Raw genomic sequence first — 12,145 nt, 5'->3', positions numbered from 1 at the left:
AACGAATTTTCTCAGATAAGATTTAAAAATGTTGTTCATGAGGGATTGAAAGGTTTTTGGGGCATTAATTAGTCAGCCCAAATAGCATGACTCGAAACTCAAAATGACCATGATGTGTACAAAAGGTCGTTTTCTGCACATCTGGAGGGTATACTCGAATCTGGTGATACCCAGATCGAAGATCTATATTTGAAAAATATGTTGAGCCATAAAGTTCAGCAAGGAACTCATCAATTATGGGAATAGGGTACTTATATTTTATAGTTATAGAGAGTTGAGCTTGCGGTAGCCCATGAAGAAACGCCAATGGCCATCTTTCTTCTTGACTAACAAAACCGGGGAAGAGAACGTCCTGTGACTAGGCTGAATGACTCTAGCTGTGAGCATCTCTTGCACTAGTTTCTCAATGACATCTTTCTGCACATGTGGTACTCTGTAAGGTCGTTGGTTTGGTGGAGCCGAGTTTGAAACTAAGGGAATATGATGATTATGCGCCCCCTCTGGTGGAATTGAACTGGGCATTTGAAAGATCGAAGAGAACTGGTCCAAGACTTCAGTAATTGGGGAAGCAACATCAGTTGAAGTAGCTATAGCTGCCATGGAAGACGACTGACCAAACAAAACTGGTTCCCCCTGCGAAGCAGTTTCTTAAGTGCCCTACCTGACATCATTCATAAAAACACGAGTTTCGCCCTCCCTATGACCTGCAAATGTTATATCCTTTCCTCTGTGCTGAATTCTAATTGTCAGCTACTTGAAATCAAACAATATTGGACTCAATTCTCGCATCCAATCCTACCCTAGAACCATATCACAACCGCCTAAGTCGAGAAGGTGCATGTCATGAGAGAATGTGTGATCCTTCATAACCCACGTAAAACCGGAGCATTTGGATTGACTCAGCAATTTACTGCCATCTGCGAGAGTGACATGTAAGGTCTGAGTTGGCATGATAGTGTAACCACACCGTGTTGCAGCTGAGGGGTTGAGAAAACTGTGGGTGCTACTACTGTCCACCAGAATTGTTAGCCCTTGTGTTTTAACCTGTCCTCGAAGCCTGGTAGTAGTGTCAGAGATGCTACCCGCTAAAGCATGAACTGATACTTCCATCTCTTCCTCCAATTTTACAATAGTTGGGATAGAATCATCTGCTATATCTCCAGATTGGAGTCCTTCCTCTTCATCATCCACAATCATGTATAGTTGTTGCTTATGACACTTACGTCCTTTGGTATAAAATTCTTCGCAGTTGTAGCAGAGCTCCTTCTCACGCTTTGCTCTCATCTCAGCATATGTAAGTTTTTGCACTGGTGGTATCTTAGAACTGGTTGTGGGGATAGTAACAGTTGGTGTAGTGACCAAAGGAGTTAGAGTAGATGTGTTGGTGGAAGTAGATTGTGTTTTACCATGATAAGCAAACTTATTGGTAAACCTTGGTTGATTCTTAACAGCCATATCCATGATACATTCTTGTATCTTAGCTAGAAAGATAGCTTTCTGTAATGTATTAGGAGTAAACATTTGGACTACCATATGAATATCTTCTTTAAGTCCACTAATAAAGTTATGAAAGAAATACTCTTCAGACAGAGATGGATTCTTAGCTAACATCAAGGGTTTTAATTCTTCAAAGTGTTCTTGATATTATAAAACTGTATTAGTTTGATCTGGTTTGTTAAATTCTCCTACAACATTATCATGACCTAATTCCTGAAATCTAGTACATACATCTATAATGAAATCTTCCCAGTAAAGAGTGCATTTACGTTCCTGATAGTCCTGAAACCAGACATCTGCCTTGCCATCTAAAAATAGAGTAGCCATATGTACCTTATGTTCATTATTCATCTGATAGAGGAAGAAATATTTATTGCATTTCTTAACCCAAGCTCTAGGGTTAGTTCCATCAAAACTAGGAAAATCAACCTTAGGTTTATAATTAGAGAATTGACCCTCACCTAGCTGATGATTTTGAATAACTTGATGAGAATGAAAAGTTTTGTGCCCACGTGATTTGTTTCCTGCAAAATAATCAGATCCATCACCATTCGCCTCTCCTTCGTGGTGGTTATCTGGAAACACAATAAATCTATCGATAAGAAATTGTAATTTCTTGTCGATTGAAGTTTGATCCGTACGAAGAAGTTTCAACTGAATATCGGTATCATCTTTCATCGATTTCATATCACCTTTAACATACTCCAAAGATTTAACTTCATCACTTAAATCTTTCAATTCCTGACTCAATTTCTTAGTTAAACCATTTAATAGCTTGAATCTGGTACCGTCCGCCATAATCACACCAAGGATCGATTTAATCTGATACCACTTGTAGTGCTCTACACTATAAAGAAGAATCAAACTCAACTCACAGGCTCAACTCTGTAACATTGGGACAAACCTAACCTCAAAGAAGCAGAGAAGAGAACACAAAACACAATTTCTATTTCGATAAACCAAACAAGGGAAGAGAGTCTCAATACATAATTATGGCATCAGTATCACACACGTGCCATATGCATACCACAATACTAACTACACCCAAGGAAGGGGGCGCCCTAAGGGTACGGGACATGGCATTTTTTTCCTTTTCGTTTCATTGTTTTTTTTTTATAAAAAAAACTTGGCCGAAGTTAGTCAACATAAAGAGCGATCTTGATTTGCCCTCCAATTGATAAATTCATGGATGTGGTTGATTCTATGAATACACTCTTTATTTGAGAAATAATGCATTATGTGCTCTTTTTTTCCCATCTCAAAACTCAGAAGCAAAGCGGAGAATTTGATCGACTAAAAATAATAAAGCTACATTCTCATAAAACTAAACAATTGATTCTCTCACTCACATCCGGTACGAGAAGTAGATTAAAAAACTTTAAATTCCCCACTTTTGTGCAAACCTAAACCATAAATAAATTTGCGAAGGAGATGTAGACTATAGAGACAAAAGAACTTAACTCCATGAACATATTTTTTCTCAACCTTCTTTCCTTGATGATTTGGTATCATCCTCGAAAGTATTTGATATTTGAATTAATTTATCAATTTTTTTTGGTATAATCCTCAAGATTTGTTTAGGGGAAAGATAAATCAATGGTTCTTTGTATAGGTGTTTATAAGTGATTGTATTATTGAAAGTTATAAATTCATCTAACGGTTTTCATCGGTGATTGTGTACATCATCAGTGTCTCATTAATTTCTCATAATAAACATTTAATCAATCCCTCATAATAAATATCTTTTTAATTATCATAATTAATATATACTCCCACTAAAAAACTTTGTTGATAATTAAATCAATAGGTATTAGAGATGGTCAGTGTGGTATTTGTGAGTGGTGGTGCATGGATCCGGTGACGATAATGATGCTGGTGGAAAAGGTAGTGGTAATGGGTGGTTCTGGTGGTGGTACTGCAGTTGGTTAATGTAGTAGTATGCAATGTTTATTCAGTGTCGCTATGACACAAGCAACACATATTATGGAAGTTGTGCTTGAATTGTTTAGAGTTAAAATAAGCTTGGTTACTATAAAAATAAAAACTAACAATAAAATAGCATGGAGAATAATTATGACTTTATAGAGTAACAATAAATGAGTGACAACAGTCAAAATTCATATAAGTTTTCTTACGTATTTTCGAAACCGTTCCGTTACGGTACGGGTCAAATTCTTGTATTCCTATAAACAAAAACTTGACACAATTTTAAATTAGACGAAAAGGGAACTGAGGAAATTATTTTTGAAATAGAGAGTAATTTTTAATACTGATTAATCGGGAATGTTTTACTTATTAAAAAAAAATATTAGTATGATAAGAAATTTGTTGATTACTATTTGATGACCAGATTTTTATTGATGGTAAAAAAAAACTAGTATTATATTGTGAGCTGTTAGACTAAATACTTTGACTATGTCACTATAGTATATCGATGAAGTCACTATGTGAAGATACCACTAATATGAGTTCGAAATTCAGCAACATCAAATTTTTCACTAATAAAATAAAAATAAAAATACAATTATGACTTAGGATTCCCGCATTTATGACTAGTAGTAGAGTAACAATTTCCCGACCCATATAATAAGGGGCAGGGCTGCTCTACTGTTCCGACTCTATCACAACACCCAACGGAACTGAAATCAGTCCAACTTTTGGCGTCCCTCCAAGCTCTAGGTTGGCAAAGTTTCCCCCCGAATATCTAGGGCAACTTATAAACTAAAAGTCTCCCCCTTTTTCTTCAATTCTCCCGTTAATATTTCCTCAGGCAAGAATTGATCTGCGCTCTGTCAAGGTTTGATTTTTCTTTTCTTTTCTTTTGCTGTAATTGTGAGTATTTTTCTCACTAAAATTCGTTTTAATAGTTCCAATTTGATGTTCTGTTTCACCATTTCTTTGAATTTTGCATATCTTGTTAGGGTTCAATTAGAGCCAAAAACAGTGAGTTAGACTTAAAATTGGTTGGCTATCCTAATCAAGTAGAATGAAGAACTTTTAGGGTTTTAATTTCATGAATTTTGCATTTTTCTTAAATTGTATGCTAAATAGTAAGTATGTTTAAGCAGCCACCCATCAATTTTTATTTTTGCAGCATCTTGAATCTTGATTACATGTATTTATGTCGGAAGAAACAGAATTCATGATCATTATGGAAATGCAGCACACAAGCTAAACGTGTGTAGGTCTTTGGATTTGACATAGATAAAAAAGGTCTTCACACTTGTCTGACTTAGTTACTGGTCTCCCAACTAATAGTATACGTCCAATAATTAAAATTCCTAGAGCTAGAGTGTTCTTGTCTTTTCAATACTAAACACTTTAGTGTTGACTCTGACGGAAAACTATGAGGAGAATTTGTGGAGTTAAAGCTGGCCTCTACATTGAATTACTGACTGACTAACAGCCATAATATGTGAGTCCTGCTGATTAGACAATAGAACTAAGAAACCTGATAGATACCTGACACTACCCAAATTAGATCTTTCGTAATTGTAGACTAGGCAATTTCCGACATGAAACACAATACACAATAACTGATCTCCTGAGAACTAGTTAAGTAGCTAGAGTTGAAGTATCCACTGAACTAGGTTTTATAAACTGGAATTATCCAAACACTTGATATATTGCACGGCACAGTGTTGTGCAGATATCTTAGTATATGCAGAATGTATTTGTTGGATGTTTACCTTTTCCAGTTTACCTCAATCTAATTGTTTTTAGTAACAGAATTTTTTTAGCAGCAGACAAATTGGGGTAGCTTTGTTGTACTCTATTGGCTTGGTTTTGAATTCCATTATTCTATTACTTACTGAAGTTCCAAATTCTAAGTAGGTACCACATACTGGTTTTCTAGAAATATGTATAGTTGGGAAGTTTATCTTTAATACACAACTACGGCTGGACATACCTCTCCAATAGAGTGGCGATGGTCATATAAGGTTTGTAACCCTGTCATTCCTACTAACCAATGATTTTGTTGTTGTTGTTGCTGCTTCTTTTAAGGTTTAAAATCGCTGCCAAATTCCCTCTCCATGGATTCACCATCATCTAAATTCATTTGGATAATTGAGAACTTTTCTAGCTTGAATGACAAAGAATTTCATTATTCTGATATTTTTTTAGCAGGTATGTGGACTATTTTCCCATTCTTAACTTTATTGGTTATGTATGCAAGAATGTAAGATTTGGTGGTATTTATTGATTTCAATGCTGCTGGTATCTGCTCTTTCTTATTAGGTCGATAAGGATTCATCCCAAGGGTCGCACAATCGGAAAACACTTTTCGATGTACCTTATGTTTAAGGGTCTGGATGATAAATCTTATAATACAAAGTTCTGCTTATCCGTTTTTAATCAGAAAGATAACCAGAAAACAGTGAGACAAAGTACGTATTTTCTTTGTTTTTGCATCTCTTCTATGTTTCAAAGTTTATCCCTTATCAGTACTTGTAGAGAAACTCAACAAAGATAACATACTATATTATCATCTGCACTAAAAATTAGATTATTATTTAGAGAAACTTTCCCTATGTCTACAATAATTATTTTGTACTTCAAAACTTATTATGTCTGCAGGTGGGCAATATACATTGGCTCGTAACACAGGCAGTGGGTTTTCATCAGTTTTACTCCTTTCTGATCTACATGACCCTGCAAAAGGGTTTATTGTAGAGGACAGTTGCATAATTCAAGCTGAGATTACTTTTGTTATGTCTGATGCTTTTAATGTGGAGGTAATGTTTTGGTTAGCTATCTCCTTTTAAAATAACTCTAAGATTCCCCTAATCATATTCCAATTTAAATAATGAAGCAGTCTTGGGGTTTTCGATCTTTTTAGGTGCCTTTAAGTACTGCTAGGAAACCCTTTGAAGGAGACAACGCAGTTGTATTCTATGATGACAATTTTGAAATTGTCGGAAACTTCAGTGTTTTGGAAAGACAAGCATCTTTATATAGAAAGATTTGGCTGAAATACGGCCATATAGCTTCGACGGGAGTTGTGCCAGCCTCGTCATACAATAGCTTACTCACTACGGTTGCGGATTAGAAAATGAAGCTATATATGACAAAATGTTATGTCTTATAAAACAGATTCAAGTAGAAAAACATTTATGAAATTACCAGCGAATTCCATCTTAGTTTGCAGGTTCCGTATGCAGAATTTGGTCTACTTTTCTTTCTGACACTAAACTTGTTAGGAATCATCTCATTTATAACATTGAAACCAACAACAACTCTAGACTCATCTTAACTCATACACCCATCTCAGGTTCAGTCATGAATTTAGAATAAACAAAACAGAGACCCCAAACAATGGCACCATATGGAAGGCTGCCGGAAAGTAGTTTTGGATCACAACGACCCCTTAACAACAAAAATTTTAACACACAAACATAAAACTTTTATATATAATTAAACTAGTACACATACACCGTTGAAACTTAAGACCACACACATCAGTGACTGGTTACAACTTTAAACACAAATACATAACAGTCCATATATAATCCTTACAGCACACACGATAATAGTTCTCACACTTGCAGACAGTTTTATTTTGGGAAATCACACAACACTCAACAATCCACGCATGATATCACTTGTATATTTACTTTTAACATAATAGAGTATATAGTTTTTTTTTCGCCCCGCTGCCTGTGACTATACTCCTACTCCTGTAGAGGAGAGTGGTATTGAAAGAAAGCAAATGGACTTGAATTTTGTTTTTTTGTATATGCTGCACACATTTAGCTCGTGCCAGTATAGCAGATGCTATATGTATGAGACTGGAAAGCAAAAACAAACACATCCACACACGAAAACGTACACTTATTTGGAGGGCCAGAATCGAAGTGACTCGAGAGTCGAGACTAGTGACGGAAGCTTCTAACTGGGCGAGGTGGGTCACCCTCTGCATCATGGAGCTTGATGAGAGTGTAGATGCCTGACCCTGCAAGTGCACCCAATGTTGGTGCTATTATATACACCCATATGGCTTTGTAGTTGCCTGATGCCACCGCTGGACCTAGTGTCCTCACTGGATTCATTGATCCACCACTTGCTGGCCTGCCGACCCATACAATTGGAAAGGTCAATCAGCCGCACTTATATGTTCAGACTTAAAATGTCGATAACCTCGAAATTGAATAACTATGTAAATCATCTTTGGAAGAAAATATGCTTCAAAAAAAAAAAATCTTTGGAAGAAAAGAAAAAGATTTACCCGGAGATTAGAATGTTCAGCATGACTGTTGCTCCGACTGCTATTCCTGCCAGTTCTCCGACCTGAATCACCAATAAGAGTGCAAAACATTAGTCTATTAATTCTAACTTCAGCAAAACAAAATGCCTTTTTTTCTTCTTCTTTAAATTCCAAATTAATATCTTGCTACGTACCGCACGAGTATCAGTTGCAACAGCCGTGACAACAAACATGAGAATGAAGGTGATAATAAACTCAAGAGCAAAGGCTTGAGCAAGAGTGTTTGAAGGGATAGTAACACCACCGGACATGTAGGGGTGAAAAACACCCTTGAGGGCGAAAGAGGCACATATTGACGCAGAGACCTGAGCTAATATGTAAGCAGGAACTTGAGTCCATGGAAAATGTTGGAATGCTGCAAAAGCAATGGTGAGGGAAGGATTGAAATGTGCCCCTGATATGTGACCGGTGGATAATATCAGAACCATAACAGCAAGTCCAGCACAAGCTGCATTCCCTATGAGTGTCTCAACACCGTCGTACTTCTGGTTCAAAATAGGCCCGGCCGAGGCTGCAAACATCAATATGAAGGTCCCTACGAACTCTGCTCCTAGCTGTAGCATGAAACCATTTTAGATGCATTTATTCATAAACGCCTTTTAATTTGGGGTTGACAAACAAACTCAAAAATAAAATAAAATTGCTCTTGATTACGAATAGTTAATTACTCACTTGTTTACAATTGAAAATTTTATTGTAGAAAAATGTAAAAAATTTTATATTATCCCCATAATAAGTCAACAAATAATAATTTAATGCTGGGCGGTGTGTGTTCTTATTATGAATTTAGACAAGTTATTGAGTCAGGGTTGTATGATGATGACATTATTGATTTTTTCTTTTCTTTTTGAAGCAGATAACATGTGATAGCAAGGCTGGCCAGGAAAACTTAAGTTAAACGCCAAATTCTACGAATATCCCACAATTGAAGATCTGTACACTTCAACCAATGCATATACAAATACTTTATAATTGGAAAAAGTAAAAGAGAATAAAAGAAGAAGAAAATAGTACTACTATTCATTTTAATTATGGACGAACGTACCTTCCTGCCCAGAGAGACGTCCGGTGGTCCGAAATCGGTGACACACATATGGTTGGGTGTCCATGATTCAACTGGGAAACACTTGCCTCGTGGCATCGACTTCCTCTCCCTTTCATATGACAATGAGTCGATTCTCATCGATGACATCAACGGCGTTGGTGTTCCGGGAGTTGCAGGTGGCGTTGCGGAAGCATTCTCAATCCCGTTCACATCACCTTCACGCATTTTTTTTTTAACAACAATCTAAGAGGGACTGGTAGACGGGATACGTAGGAAACTAAACACAAGCAGACTAATTTTTTTTATTTTTTTTTTGGGGGTAAATATCTCTAGTAAAAGAGAGTAAACAAACAAAGATGGGACTAATTTACATGATTGGAAGGTTTTTATAGATGTATTTCTAAGTAATAGAATGAATCCCTTCCAGTCTAACAATCACTAACAATCTGATAAATTCTACAAAGATTCCATGAATCTTTGAACAAGCAAGACTATTTTTTTTTGGGTTTTTTTTTTTTTTGAAAAATTCGAGAGAAAATTTAACTGGAAAACAATTACATACTTGGAAAGCTTTTATAAAAGTAGTTTTAAGGAATAATAATAAAGATCGAGTGATCCAGTTTCAACAACTAAAATTCAAGATTTAATTCTCCAAAAATACACATACATGAAGAAGCTGAGAAAAATACTCCAAATGAAGAGACGAACTGAAGTGCGCGTAGAGAAAACGGTGAAGAGAATGATTAAGATCGGAAAAAACAAACAAAAAGAGACGACGATGAACAGCTAGAACACGAAACGCTGATGAGGGAGATAACAAACAAACAGGACTGGTAGCAGTAGTAGTAGTTGGTGATGAGATAGATGAATGTGGGTTTCTTACTTTCTTATATAGTAAAATGCAAAAAGAAAAGAACTTAATTAGTTCTTTTCTTAATTTGTCTCTTGGTTTCTTGATGTTTAAGGCCTGGTAGGCGCTTTACATTATTATTAATCTTCAATGATAAAGAAAAGAATAGGAAAATGTAATGCATACGACTTTGAGAACGAGACAGGGAGAGATCTGAAAGAAAACAAAAGCTGAGGTCAATGCTGCCTAATCAATCAAAACCACCAGTTAAAATATATTGATGATGATGAGTTGGTACCTGCTTCGTTCGTTCTTCATGATTAAAGTTGAAAATTCGCTTGGGATAATAAAAGTATTAAGACCACCACCCAAATAATACAGACCGGTTGATTAGGGAGATCAGAATCAAAACTAATTCATGTCTTGATGAAAGTGATTACTTTAGTTGTGCGATTGAGAGAATAGTGGATTAAAGAAATGTGTCAAGTTGATAGTTTTGTATTCATATGCATGCACATCAACGAATAATCCATCGTGCTATGCTACTTATATTGATTCCCCCCTTGTTCCTAGTATTGCTTTAAGTATTATATTCGTATAGTTGCTAATATGAAACGATCTTGTGATTCTTCTAATACCTCTGCTGCTCTGTGATTAATTTGCTTTAGGCTTAATGTATCACTCTAGATCAGAGGTTAATTACTTTTTAAGGGGTAAGCAAAACTATTTTTATCGTACTACGGCTTCGGTAGCTGTACATTGGGTTCGTAGACTTTTCCTTTTTCTTTTTAAATTTTATTTTATAACAAAGCTCACGTGCAAAGAAAATAGAAACTAAGGATCGGTTGGGCCTACCTTAAAAAAGAAAAATAAAATCATAAAGAAAAAAAAAATAGGCCGGTATAGAACGAAAGGCTGCTTGATCCCAATCTAGAGACATAGATCGGGTCAGGCGAGGACGTTTATGGCACATCACAACATACTGGAACTTGTTAGCTCAGTGTCTTCCGCTGTGTTAGACCAATAAGCACAATAGAAAAACAACATGGCACAACAAGCGGTACATATAAACACGTGGTATAACACAACATGATGCGTGATAACATGCACAAAATACCGCATAATACATCCATTGTTTTTTTCTAGCCAATTTTTTACATTTTATTTTTGTTGTGCTGATTTATTTCTATAATAATATATATACGAAGTAAAATGTTTATATCGGAAAAGATAAAACTTGTGAGCTAGCATCGCACTGTGACGAGGTGTCGAACTCGCAAATAATATTTCTCTACTTCTCTTTAAACTAACTAGTAATATATTGATAAGCAGGATCGTCCCAAGGGAGAGTTGAGCTAAAGTTGTCAATTCAATTTCTGAATGAATAATGCAAGACAATGAAACAAATGCAAATATGAGGATGAGAATGATCAAAGACTTTTTCTAGACCACAAAACGTGAATCTTATTGATATAGCTAGTTTCTGCAAAGTATCTTGTTACCCTAGAATAATTAGCACGCTCAACTATTCCGATATTATTTCCTAAGTCACCGGATACGGAAGCGCTCGACTACCGGTTTCTATTTGCCAAGTTTCCTAGAAGTACGCTCTCTAGGTGTGACTTAAACAAATGTTTTACGCTTTATGATATAAGATTGCTCCTAGTGATAAAATCAAAAGCATGAATTACCTACTAGTGTCATTCAATATATACGAGTACTTAACAAAGTTCCATCATCAATACTCATCTAATGCTATTTATGTTTAGGTTTTCTAGACAATTACGGGTCGAAGAATTCCTAACTGGCAATAGAACTATCAACAACCATTCGATTGGCAACTTAAACGATTGAGAAACAGTTCACATAAACAATATTGGCAGGTAGAGAATGAACAATAACAAGAAGATTACGAGAAATCAGGCAGTTTAAATATCAATTTGAGTCAAGTTCGGACGTCGAAATCGTCCCTAATCAAGAAGATGCAATTATCTACTGGAGTTCATGGTATAGAAGCACAACACAAATAGAAAACTTGACTACCAAACCAATTAAGCAAACCAAAACAGCTGCGGCAAGATGGAGTGGGTTGTGGTGCTGTGGTCATGGGAACTGTGGCCTTGTAACAGTGGAATGGTAATGGATACCGTGACTGCAACTGTGATGGAAAGACCTGATGGTGTTGTAGTGGTCAATGAGCTCTTCTTGCTGCTGATATAGTGGAGTTGAATGTACGGACTGGTGGCATGAAGGTGAAGCGGTGATGGCAGCGAGCAAGTAATGATGTCAGGACCTTCAAGTGATCTATGATGTGCTGGCGGTATGCTGATGGAGATGCAGGTGGTAATGGAGATGATGTGCAAACTGTGGTGGTGATGGTAGTTCAGCGAGCAAATTTCCTCATCGAACACAAACTCTATAACAACCCACATATAACGCATACAACCACAAATCCAATGGCAAGGCTTCACTGTAATGACTCGTTGTC

General features: G+C 36.3%; 2 protein-coding genes across 2 annotated transcripts; one reads left to right on the top strand and one right to left on the bottom strand.

Annotated features, from left to right (window-relative positions):
* Window positions 1–4,251: 4,251 nt before the first annotated feature.
* On the top strand, window positions 4,252–6,547 carry LOC113328874. Its single transcript, XM_026575867.1, has 5 exons — window positions 4,252–4,294; window positions 5,503–5,625; window positions 5,737–5,885; window positions 6,076–6,233; window positions 6,338–6,547. The coding sequence occupies exons 3-5, from the start codon at window positions 5,786–5,788 to the stop codon at window positions 6,545–6,547; spliced, it is 468 nt and encodes a 155-aa protein (XP_026431652.1). The 5' UTR covers window positions 4,252–4,294; window positions 5,503–5,625; window positions 5,737–5,785.
* Window positions 6,548–6,878: 331 nt separating this feature from the next.
* LOC113328676 (probable aquaporin NIP5-1) lies at window positions 6,879–9,843 on the bottom strand. Its single transcript, XM_026575707.1, has 4 exons — window positions 8,808–9,843; window positions 7,897–8,316; window positions 7,724–7,785; window positions 6,879–7,566 (listed from the first exon to the last, which is right to left on the bottom strand). Exons 1-4 carry the CDS (start codon window positions 9,030–9,032, stop codon window positions 7,371–7,373), a joined length of 903 nt encoding a protein of 300 aa, XP_026431492.1. The 5' UTR covers window positions 9,033–9,843; the 3' UTR covers window positions 6,879–7,370.
* Window positions 9,844–12,145: the final 2,302 nt, after the last annotated feature.

This window comes from Papaver somniferum, unplaced genomic scaffold (assembly GCF_003573695.1).
Source record: "Papaver somniferum cultivar HN1 unplaced genomic scaffold, ASM357369v1 unplaced-scaffold_114, whole genome shotgun sequence".
NCBI classification, from domain to species: domain Eukaryota; kingdom Viridiplantae; phylum Streptophyta; class Magnoliopsida; order Ranunculales; family Papaveraceae; genus Papaver; species Papaver somniferum.
Note: the sequence above shows the minus strand (reverse complement) of the source record. Positions and strands in the feature narration are given on the sequence as shown.

Bases quoted from the DNA above. Each gene is read 5' to 3' on its own strand.
- LOC113328874 (XM_026575867.1), top strand. From the start codon at position 5,786: ATGTACCTTATGTTTAAGGGTCTGGATGATAAATCTTATAATACAAAG. The intron at 5,886-6,075 runs GTACGTATTTTC...TTATGTCTGCAG, and splicing joins CCAGAAAACAGTGAGACAAA to GTGGGCAATATACATTGGCT. The intron at 6,234-6,337 runs GTAATGTTTTGG...CGATCTTTTTAG, and splicing joins CTGATGCTTTTAATGTGGAG to GTGCCTTTAAGTACTGCTAG.
- LOC113328676 (XM_026575707.1), bottom strand. From the start codon at position 9,032: ATGCGTGAAGGTGATGTGAACGGGATTGAGAATGCTTCCGCAACGCCA. The intron at 7,786-7,896 runs GTACGTAGCAAG...TTGGTGATTCAG, and splicing joins TTGCAACTGATACTCGTGCG to GTCGGAGAACTGGCAGGAAT. The intron at 7,567-7,723 runs GTAAATCTTTTT...ATGGGTCGGCAG, and splicing joins CTGAACATTCTAATCTCCGG to GCCAGCAAGTGGTGGATCAA.